The sequence below is a fragment of the Syngnathus acus genome, chromosome 2 (assembly GCF_901709675.1).
Source record: "Syngnathus acus chromosome 2, fSynAcu1.2, whole genome shotgun sequence".
Taxonomy (NCBI): Eukaryota; Metazoa; Chordata; class Actinopteri; order Syngnathiformes; family Syngnathidae; genus Syngnathus; species Syngnathus acus.
Genome location: NC_051088.1, coordinates 18,253,998 through 18,266,060, shown reverse-complemented (window position 1 = coordinate 18,266,060; position 12,063 = coordinate 18,253,998). Strand labels below are relative to the sequence as shown.

The following is a 12,063-nucleotide window of genomic DNA, read 5'->3' as shown; positions in this document are numbered from 1 at the left end:
TCTGGTCACTCAAGGCACTACTGCGAACATAAACATATTGCCCCCCCACTCTAAATATGCTTTGCTCTTCATTGAAATAAAATGCATGCAATCTTAACACAAATAGCCAGCAGGCTGCTAAACCAACTCGGGATCATTTCAGTATGACCCCTGATACATATTGCCCCTGCAACCCATTTGTATAACTGCTGTACGCCAAAGCACAGTTTAAATTTGGCAGCCTGTATTATAAACATGAAAACATGTTTATGCAGCGCTCGGAGATCCTCATTCAAAACTTTTCTTCAGGGGTGTCAAAAGCTGCGGATGAAGGCGAATAACTCCACTCAAATGATTTACTTTATAAATACATCTTGCCCCTGCAAAGCCTCCCACCTACGGCACCCCCCTCCCACCCGCCATCCTGGCTCCCCTGCACTCACCCACCCACCCACACTTCATCACCTCGCTGTCCACCTCTCACCCCTCTACTCGTGCAGTTGCTGATTCTCCTCTTCTCATCCCCTCCACCCACACTACCCCGCCACCCACTCACCCCCTTCCAACCTCCCCCAACAGTACCACCGACTCCACTTGTACCATCTCTCGCTCTCTTTCACTCTTTCTCTCTTTCGCTTTCTCCTGTCCTCCACCGCTCTCACCCCTCCGTCCCTCCCTACTCTAAAGCCTTCAGGCTCTGCTTGATTTATGCCTGCCCTCCCTACACGCACACACACACACACACACACACACACACACACACACACACACACACACACACACACACACACACACACACACACACACACACACACACTACCACCACCAGCCTTCCCTATCTCTTGTGGAGGTTGTGGCCTAGCTAGTCCCTAAAAACAACAGAGGGAGAGCAAGCCAGAGAGGAGGACTGGGAGCAAAAGAGAATAACAGCTTCTTTTGCTTTCCATCTGCCCTCCATTTTTAACCCAACATTTTTTTCATTCCCCTCTCCCACACCGCCTTTTAAATTGCCTCCGAATTCTTGAGCTGTTTTAGTGTCTCACTCCCTCTTCTCTCATCTGAAATTACTTTTTTAACCTCTCAAACATCAGCATGCCGAGGAAGCGCCCTCCACCTCGCCCCCCCTTCCCCTTTGTCCACTCGAGGCCAAACACACTAATCATGCGTGCAGGGCATGGGAACAGTTTGGGTTAAGAGAAGATGGATGCAGATGTTGCAATAGAAGGTCATGTGATGACATCATAGTACCTATACAAGGTGTCCCACAAGTCATTAGACACTTTCAGGTGTCATTCAGATGGACTCAAGGTCATCAACATTCAACTTCTCAGACTTTGTCATTTTGAAAACGTATCATTCCCTTGCCAATTGACATTGGAGCAGTAGTGCAAAATTGCCACTTGGCAAGAAGTTTTTTCTATTCCAAACTTCACTTGTGCTTTTAAACGCAGCAAAACAAAAGTAGTCAAATGCTGGTAGCCTCATGTCTGTCCAAATCTTTGGGACACAAGAAGCGGATGAGAAGATGATGATATAGATGGCACATAGTACTTCTATTCATCTCCAAAATTGGGGGCTAATTCAATTCCAATTTGTGAGGACAAGCAAACGTGAGCATTCTTTCCTGAATGAGACTGACTGGCCACTACTGACTTTTCCGTCATTTTCAATCTGTACTTAAAACATAAAGACAAAAGTTGTTGTTTTTATTAGATTTTATCCTGTCAACTTGTCCTGTCAAGGCCTCTTACTTTCATGCCCACACACAAATTCAGACAAATAAAAAGACGCCGTCTCTTGTTTGCACTTCAATACATGCAGACAAGGCCCAATTTCTTCTCTGACTGCCCTCTTTTAATTCAACACTTGTTGCTTAACCTTCCTGAACATGTTCTCTGTTGTGTTTGGTTATTTTCGTGCGACCGTCGCAATGCATGACCTCAGGTTTTAAAGTAGGTTTAGGGTTGAAGTTGTGTGAGAGGTTTTGTGTGTGTGTGTGTGTATGTGTTATGTGTGTGTGTATTGCTAAGTGGGAGTGAAGAGTGAATGATGTTTTGGGGATATTTGCACGCACACACACTTCATGAGCACAATCGGAACATGACAACATAGGAGCAGAGTTCAAACTGTCCGATGACCTTTACCTCCCTTTTCAGGCCTTCTTTTTTCTCCTTTTTCATTTCTCGCATTTTAGCTCTCACTGCGACAACACAACTTCCAATACACAGCACCCACCCATTGGCACGCACACTCAGGTTCGTCACACTGGCTGCAGCCACACAACCAAACTCTCTCCTATTCATGAAGTGAAAGTTTTGCAATAGCTTTAGAATGCTGTGTCCTTCACTGTTTGTTTGAGAATTTTGTTTGACACAAGGCCGATCTTGTTACAGTGTTGTCTCAAAACTCACCAAGGCGCTCAGAAATATTTTCCGGGTGTCCGCTCACTCACACCCATGAACCAAGTAAAGCACACATTTGCCCATCTTTTGTTTTAAAACTGGGGTTTTATTTAGCAAATGATGTGCAAGCCAAGCGAGGTTGGCTACTATGGCAACCAAATTAAACGGAAAATCTCTTCAGAAAGCAGAAATCTAAATGATTCTGACTTCTTTATCAGAGGGAAAATGAAATTCCCCTCTCTATAAAGTGACCACTGTGGAGGCCAAAATAAATGAGGTAAAGATGAGGAAAATGCTTTTGTCCACGTTTAACCGTTGCTATTGGGAGGTGTTTAACAATTGTCATGTGTGCACAAAGGGATGATGTAACTGCTGCGTCTCTAAAAACTCCAGATAAACCTCTTGCCTCCAAAAGACACCGCAACATATGTGTGTACAAATCCTGAGCGAGCCCGTCGCCCCTCTTACGAAATCCATAAGCTGTGTGGCCAGGATTAGGTGTGGACTGTTCCTACTCCGGTAAATGATTCTATCTGTCGGAACAGAACGAGATTTAAGAAACACACAATCCACGCCGACCTGCTTACGCTTACATAAGTGAAGGAGGATTATGTGGCGTATTGCCATTATTTTGTGCGGGAGCCTGTTTGTGGTCAGCTGAATAGTAATTTCCAATATCTGCCGCTCAGTCGCAGTAACGTGGGTAACTCCTCCGAAAGCAGGTTAGCGGGAGAGCCTCTGGCGCCGAACGCAGAGAGCCATCTCGCTGATTTGGGAAAGGGACGTAATAGCGCCTGGAGTGTGTGTTGAGTGTGTGCGGATTGTAGTCCGTGCATCGTGTGGACAAAGTATTGTCACTGTTTGCCGATAAGGAGGGCCCTTGTGTGCCTCCTGTAGACGCACGTGTCCAAGCTGCGCTGGGAAAAGTGGCCAAGGGTCACACACTCATCCCCTGAAAAAAATGAGTAGAGCAAGGTGAGGGTCAGAGGTCACACTCCTTTCTCTCGCTCTCTCATTCGGATCATCTCCTTCCATTTCTTTGCCTCTCCGTGTGTGTGTGTGTGTGTGTGTGTGTGTGCATGTGCATGTGCATATTGTTGTTGGCCAACAGGAGATCTATGTTATTGATTGACTCCTGTGGCTGCTGGGCTGCCCACTGAAAGAGGGGGCAGAGCTCTAATGAATTCCTGCACCTAATGCCCCGTGCGCCAACCCCTACACTTCCTTCTTAATTAACTTTGTGTGTGTGCGTGCTTGTGTGTGTGTGTGCACGCATGCATTTTTATATTTTATTGTATCTTGTCTCCTTCCCCCACAGATCAACACCCCCGCTCTTTTGTAAGATCCCTTGCCATTTTTTTCCCCCCTACCTCACTCCCACTACTCAAAGCTCCTCTCGAGCATCATTCGTGTGACTTGAACTCCTCTCTTCCGTCAGTGTTTACAAGGAGCACCTGTCACAAAATTAGGTACCTAAGCACAAGAGCTGCATAAAAAACATCTTTCTATAAATAATACTTATGGGAATAATGATAAATAAATAGACAGACAGACAGACAGACAGACAGACAGACAGACAGACAGACAGACAGACAGACAGACAGACAGACAGACAGACAGACAGACAGACAGACAGACAGACAGACAGATAGATAGATAGTCGTGGCTTAACATGATGTGAGTTTTTGAGATTATTGATTTCTTTTAAATGGACTCGTCACCCAAAAATGATACGAATACTGTATGGTGGCGGTGACGTCGGTTCACTCACTCACTCACTCACTCACTCACTCACTCACTCACTCACTCACTCACTCACTCACTCACTCACTCACTCACTCACTCACTCACAACAGATTGCTTAAAGATGACGAGGTAAACATTTTTTTAATCCTAGTCACAGAACAAATGAAGCTTGCACCACCGTGTGTTTATTGAACTGTGGCGTATCATCCTCAGAGCGGTTTCTAGTATTTTGGGGACCTCTATTAGACAAGACACATGAACCCTCACAGAGTATGATACATGCAACTACGCAAGTGTGAACTGCATATTTCATTGCCTGATTTGTAATGCTGGTGGTCACAAACATTTCAACATCCCCCATTGCGTGATGGTCATTCATCTATACGGGTGATGAAAATGACAAGTGTGTCTGAGAGTGTGGTCAACACTGGCCTAGTACGGCGTGTGAAGAGGCTGTGGAGCCATCAGTATTCCAGACAAACTCCCATCACTGTCACCTTGACTTCCTCTGCACAAGACAAGGCTGCACAGCAAACGTACATTACAGTTCACAATTGTCATTCGAGGGGACTAAAACCTTGATTTGTTCCCACATATTTTTCCTTGTATGCGCTTCATCACATCTGTTTTTGTGGCACTGTGCCTATCAAAGGTGACTTCAGCTGTTGTGTTTAGCCTAATATCAAAAAGGTACAGTAAGATAAGAGTTTAATTTGTTCTGTTTGCACTCTCAAAACACTCCAATGATCTTCTCCCATGGAACGAATGTAAATGCCATTAATCCCTTTTTTGTAGGAGAAAATAGCACTTTATATTTCATTTACAACACCCGCGGCTTATAGTCCGGTGCGGCTTATATATGAACAAAACAGGATTTTTCCCTAATTTTAGCTGGTGCAGTTTATATTCAAGTGTGGTTTATATTCCGGATTATAGTATATAGATATACAAGTAAAGAACTATGTGCTGCTCTCTGTACTTTTTATTATTAATTGTGTGCTACAGCGCACTTCGTCTTTTGTTCAGAATCAGCAACTTATCACAGGTAAACGACTCAACTCTCTTCTCGTTGCGCTCTTATGCAGCCGCACGTTGAGTGTCTACAATGTGTTGTTCCACTGCGCGAAACTGGACGGTCATTATTGGATAAATGCTGGGCTTTATTCCGCTCATCGGATGCTCGATGTCTCTTGGGGTCAATGGGGCAGCGGACTGGCCCGAATGCTCGGCTTCTGCATAATGACTGAATGATCCATCTTGGGCGGAGTTAAGTTGCCCCTCATTTCAATGACCAGCAGCAACTACTGAGGCCAGGGGTCATCAATGTGGTGCCCAGAGGCATCAAGTGGCCTCCAAGGACCACAGGAGTAGCCAGTGAGCCTGTTTTAAAAATAGCTCACCAGCGATGGTGCACTGTAATTGTCTCGGACTAATCATATGGAAATCAGAGGCGTAGCCAAGCCGGGGCGAGCCGGGGCGGCGCCCCGGTTAGGACTCCCTGCGCCCCGGTTGAAAAAAATCAAGCTTTTTCGATTCTTCATTTTCATGCCGTTTTTTTCTTTCGGTCTTGCGCGAATGTGCTTGCGCTATTCTATGTGCGCGATGTTATCCATTCACCGTTTGCCTCCCGGACCCGGATGTTGTTTTAGCGATCAGCGAACGGCGTGGGTGATGTTCGATTTTTTTTCCTGTGGGCGTGCGCCCCTACTGGAAAAATTCCTGGCTACGCCTCTGATGGAAATATGGAGAAAAATATGGAGATTTATAGAAACAAAGTGTTATTATTGTTCTATTTCTTCATTATATGTAGTGGGAAATTCATGACATCAGAGTCTTCCCACACATTAACATAATTATTATTAATAAATTAATAACAGCATTACTAAAGGTGATTTGAGCAAATTTATTTGTGTCTCGCAAAATGATTCCAGTTCTCAGTGTTGTAGTTGTTGTAGGCATCTCAGTCCTTTAAAAAAAAAAAAAGCCAGATAGCGAGCTGTCAACAGTTAACAAAAGCGTGTGCGTGTTGCCGTGTGCGTGCACAAGTGTCGATGTGGAAATATTGCATCGCTCCCGTGGAACCTCCGACATTGCATCGACTGCTGACAGTTTCTCCACACACAGACAGTGTTTGAGCTGTTCTAACATTCTAACCTTAGCGGACAGACTGCTGCTGATTAGACACGAGAGTTGAATGAAATGTTATACTCGTCTGCTGAGACATTTCAAAGAATTGCTTTAATACGGCCTTTCTAGTGTTCTCTCCCGAGATGATATCGCTGTCAGGTGGAGCTCTTAAATCGTGACAGCTTTTTCAAATACAGTGTTTTTATACAAGCGCCATCCTTTTTATCCACTCAGCAAGCGAGTCACAAATCCAGAGCGGTGGAGTCTCCAGCCCACACGGAGGCTTGTAATCTCTGGAATAAAGTTGAGGCAACACTGTGTGAGGCACTGCCCATTGCCGCTCACTTGCGCTGTGCCGGACAGACATTTTAGTTCGAGCTGAGCAATTAAGCATAATTTTCTGTCTGTCTTTTTCTTTTTTTTTTATGCATTATATTTTTTGCTCAAGAGCATAAGTCGCACCAATCAAATATTTGCAAGAAAAATAAATGTATAGAAAAGAAAAATATTAGATAAGTTGTACTGAACTGCAAATTGCATTTTTGAGGGAAATTAATTCCAGAAAAACCGAGAGGAAAAATAGCAGAGCTCAGACTCGCACCTGAGTTCCACATATTGATGTAAAAAGTGGTGAATTGATTATTTTTCAAGCTGGTTCAGCCCTAATTTTAGCAATGGCAGCAAAATGACAATCTATCGTTTCCTGTCTCTATCTACGCAGACGCAGACATGATCGAGCCCAACAGCTCCGACAGCCGCGGCGAACGCCTCGACTTCTTTCTCAAACAGGAAGAGGCTCTCGCAGCGGAGCCGGGCTTCCTGGGTCCCAACGAATCAGAGGAGGCGGGAGGTGGCGGAGGCAGAGGCGGCAGTGGGATGCTCTCGTCGGTAGCCAACCTGAAGGCGGCGCTGATGAGTAAGAACAGCTTGCTGTCACTGCGGGCTGAGATGATAGGAGATGATAACCCCTTGCTCTATGAGTACCTTCCCAAAGGAGGACATTCCTTGACATGTAAGTCTGTATTTACACACACACACACACGCACACACACACACATGCGGGGGTCACACACCAACATGAATAGCCTGCATGCCTGTTCTAGGATAAGCTCAACAGTGATGGCGCATTGTGATTTCCTAGGAATGTTGATAAATAGATGGATTTATAGAAATCGTGTTGTAGATTGAATCATATGTTTTCTATCCTATCATTGTTGATAACACTGGACAACAGCAAATCTGAATCCGAGATGGGTTTTATGAGTTCCGAAATGTATTTTTGACTCTGATTTAAAAAAATGTCCATATTTTTTCCATATTTTTTTTATAGCACATCAGGTTTATTGAGCTATTTTTATTTTTTGTTTTTGAGTTTGACCTATAAAAGCTTGCACAGAATAGATTTTAGCATGATTGTTTCATAACTGACATTTCAGAAAAAAATTCCACCTGTTGCTCAATTGCTGAACCTAACCTTTTATTCTTATATATTATATGTATTACATTATTTATAATATCCTATTATAAATGGTGCTGAATATATTACTATACGTATTATTCTACGAAACCAACAACACAAGTCGTGTGTTTTTGTTTCTTTGCTTTTACTGGCTAGTAATTGGATCTTTTGTCCTGAGCTGAGCCTGCCTTTGAGCACGGCTGAGAAGCAAAGGAAAAAGAGAAGCAACTCTTGCCCCCCTCACTTATAAAATAAAAGCCGGCGAGTGAATAGATGGAAACGCATGCGCACGCACGCATAGTGTACGTCACCCATGCAAGTGCAAAGTATATGAGATTGAAATGTTTGGGTTGGCTTCCGAAGGTCTCGGAATGCTGTCACAGGTTCACGGGCTCCACAGAATATGAGGCTCACTCTTATACATAGACTCAGCCTTGGCTGTTTGTACATGAATAGGAGAGTTGGTGAATTCAGAGCATTTTAAAACATTCGTAAAAGAAAGCATACTGTACGAAGTTACTTTCAAAGCGATTTCAAAGCTGCTGTGCAGAATGTCTTGCTTGTAAAGCAACCATGAAAAACCTCCTTTCAACTTTTGCGGATTTCTAAAGAGACCTTGGGGAAGGTGTTGCTTGGTTATTCTGGAATAAGCTGCCACAATAGGGGTCACGAAAATTGTCAACAAGCTCCCCTCCCTCCCAGTAGTGTCTTTATGGCCACATAAAAAAAAACACTGCACCTTCGATTACTGGCTGGAGAAGTCATCCTACTTTGAGTCTTTGCTCCGCGCTTCCCCCGTCATCTTGTTTTCACACACCGTGCTTCTCCTTCACCCCCACATCCTTCCTGTCCCCTTCCCTTCCTTGACTCCCTCCCTCCCACTATCCTTCCCTCCCACTATCCATCCATCCATCCATCCATCCATCCATCCATCCATCCATCCATCCATCCATCCATCCATCCATCCATCCATCCATCCATCCATCCACTTCTCCTTCACCCCTCCTTAACACTCATCCCTCAGACTCGCCTGTGTTCCCTCCCCGTATCCTTTGCTTCCTTCTTATTTGGCTCACCCTTGTCTATTTTCCCCCTTTATGCTTTCGAGCATCAAAGAGGGTCTGTTTAAGATCCTGGGAAAGTATTGATCACGGGCAGGAAGGAGGGAAAGAAAGGTGACCCGGTCCAATCCAACAGAGACCTCCGAACATTTGCAGAAGGTCTCAACTATCTCATTAATGTACGTGTCACTCGCCGTTTACTCAACTGCGGAAAGGAAAGGCTGCCATTTGTCATTTAATGGTACAAAGTTGGCTCTCCGGAGCATAAAAATGGATTGCGGAGCGACCGTTTGCTATTGAGCTGACTCTCACCTTGTTGCCTTTCAAATGCATCAATTTGCTGTCTCACGGAGATGCAACTGAATCCGAACATGCTTAACATCAAAACTACAAGGCATATGTCAGTCAGCCCTCTGAATCCAGTGATGATCAATGGGATTTGACCCCATTGCTCCTTTGTGTGTAAGGCAGTCGATGGCAGATGGTGGATTTCGCCCAACTGTTTACGCTGCCGCTGTGTACAGTGTGTGCAGAACATCCAATTTATCATACTGATATTAGCGGCTTGCTCTCATTGCAGTGCATTTCAATTAGAAAAAAAAACAATCATATTGCCAATAAATGGGACTATTTTGGCCATTATTTAATCCAGATTTTACACATTTTGAGGCCTCTTTCAATGCAAAAAGAAAAACTATGAGCACAATTGAGATTTTTTTTTTTCTTACATCTTGCTTCTGTTTGTTCAGAGCTGATTCAAAGCGGTCTTCTAAGTAATTTCTGAGGAAAATACAGACCCAAAACCCATGCCATTATTTTTTGAGTAGGTAAGTGGTGGGAGGAAACAGCAGAAACATTTGGAAAGCTTACGTCATTCGCAACATTTTATATTCAACAAATAAGTCACTTTAGGTACAAAACTCAGTTTTTTTGTACAATTATGAAACGCTACTGTGACTCTGTAACTCAATATACATTCATAAGTATGACCAGTGTGCACCTAACGCACAGTTCCATTAAGATCCAATACAAGCGTCGCAATCAAAATGTCATTACAATGATGACATTGATTCATTTTGAAAATATTTTAAAGTACCTTTGTAAAGGCAGACTCTTTAGTACAGCTCTTGGATTTGGCTGTATTGTGCATCTACGGCTGTGACCTCCTCCCTCTCTATTTGGCCCCTCCTGATGTCGCCAGAGGTGGCAGAGAGGAATGGGAGTTGAGCATTGGTGTGTGTTCTCAGTAAGTGGGAGTGTCGGGTGCGGGAGTTCAACATTCCAGAAATCCATCCACGGTCAAGCCTCAGCGTTGCTAGATTGTGTCCATTGTGTTGAGGAGGGCGATGATAAATGCTTCACCCACGGCATAACTTAGTTGGCCACACTGGCACCTTCACTCACACCACACGGTACCTGCAATGTGTTAATTAATGCACATAAAATAGCAATGTGGCAATAGTTAGTGGGAGGGCTGTAAGATTTTATTTTTTTTCCTCGTGTCTGAACTTGTTGCTGGTAAACATCCTCCCTGGTCGATGTCCTTTCGCCCTGCGTGTTCAGAAAGTCTTCAATTGAGCTGCAAGATGGCACCCCTCCAACACAATCTCCCTCCACGCTCCAGAGGATCCTCAAGCCCTCTCCTCATATGCATTTTACTCACTCACAAAAGCACCAACACGCACACATTCGCAGCATCCTGTGTGTATGCATGTGGGTGGAAGGAGAAGGAGAGCAGAGGAGCAAATGGAAAAGAGTGAGAAGAGAAGCCCTAACCCTTTCCCCTCGGCTGGTGGAAAGTGAAACTTCAGAGTTTTTCTTCCTCCCCCTCTCCATAGTGTTTGATAGTGCAGCACTGGCAGCCACTGTGTGCCCCTCCACCACCGCCACGCACCCCTTCTGCCCACTCTCTCCTGTTCTGTTCTGGTGGCCAGCTGCTAGCAGAGTGTGCAGTTGTACGTGAGTGGGTGGGTGAGACTCGTTTCCTGTGCTCCTCAGGGCTCCGCTCCAACAACTACTGCAGCACGCTCCGTCCAGGGGCCACAGGGGCCACTATTCATAACAAACAGGGGGCTGGCAACTCTCCTCCTCCTCCTCCCCCTCCTACTCTTCTTCCTCCTCATCTTCGACCAACACCGTTACCGCCATCATCATCATCATCATCAACGTCATCGTCATACCGCCCCGCCACTACGCCCACTCCCCCGCTGCCCACTGAGCCTCGGTCCCTGGAGGCCCCCGGTTTGCGGGCAGGGGCACCCCGGCTACGCTCAGACAACTTGGACATGGAAGTAGAAGAGGCCCCCGAGGGCCTGGAGTCCTCCACCCTGACTGAGGTAAGCACAAAGATCCTGGCTCAACTCCAGAGGTGAAGGCTGCTCTCCGAGTTTCGCTCCGCCTCTCGGATCCAGTTTTGATCCGAGTGAATGGATGGGAGCGTCTCGGAGGCTGCCTCAACCTATCTTGCTAACTCCCCCGAGGAGGCTGAGTGGTGTTAAAGGGTATGAAGTGACCAGCAATGTGGTGGAGGGTGGGCACCAAGTTAAGTTATGGAGGCCACATCAATAATCACTCAGTCTCCTCCCAGTGTTTCACTATGTGTGGAATCCGGCACATTTCCTGCTTGCTTTGTCTTACACTTCAATGTTTTCTATTCTCTATTCACATCTCTTTTCTTCCACATTTTTTTTTTCATATAGACAGGGCCAAAGCGTAGCTACTCGGTACTAGTGCTAAAATAGTTTTTAGTTGTTACTTTAGAGATGACAGGCAGCATGTTGTAGGGTGGCAGATAGCGGCCAGGGTGGAATCGATACTAAAAGACAATGAGAGGTTTGCTCTTGTGGCGCAGGAAATTGCTTGTTCTTTTCAGTGTGTCCGCGTGGGCGTGTGAGCGCGCGTCTGTGTGGCCGAGTGTGTTTTGTGCCAGTCTGTGCTTGTGGCTAAGTAAGCCTTCATGAGGAACATTTGATTTCAAAAGGACTTGCCTCTCAATCAGTGTCCCCATCTCTGCAAACAAGCCATCTGTGGAACCAAGGGCATGCTATTCTCTTCATGTGGCTCTTTTCTCAGGACCGAGGGATGAGTGTAGGGGGCCAAGGTAAAGGCTGTGGGTGAAAGAATGGACTAAGGGATTCAGTCAAGAGAGAGCATGTCAGATAAGGCAGGGGGTCACCCTTTGCATTGTATTCATTCTCACAAAGCCCTCTAGTAGCATTCATATCTTGTTTTGTGGCTGGATCAGACTATAAGATTTTAGCTTCATTATTGTCCCGTGACCATCGCAAAT

General features: G+C 45.3%; 1 protein-coding gene across 3 annotated transcripts in view; it reads left to right on the top strand.

Moving 5' to 3' along the window:
- Positions 1-12,063, top strand: part of zbtb46 (zinc finger and BTB domain containing 46) — a 51,599-nt gene that overhangs the window by 34,084 nt on the left and 5,452 nt on the right. For 2 of the 3 annotated variants that reach the window (XM_037276497.1, XM_037276504.1), the window contains 2 exons: positions 6,976-7,266; positions 10,773-11,110. In XM_037276497.1, coding sequence (XP_037132392.1) covers positions 6,976-7,266; positions 10,773-11,110 — 629 coding nt within the window. The remainder of the gene's footprint in view (positions 1-6,975; positions 7,267-10,772; positions 11,111-12,063) is intronic. The other variant, XM_037276513.1, reaches the window with a different exon arrangement.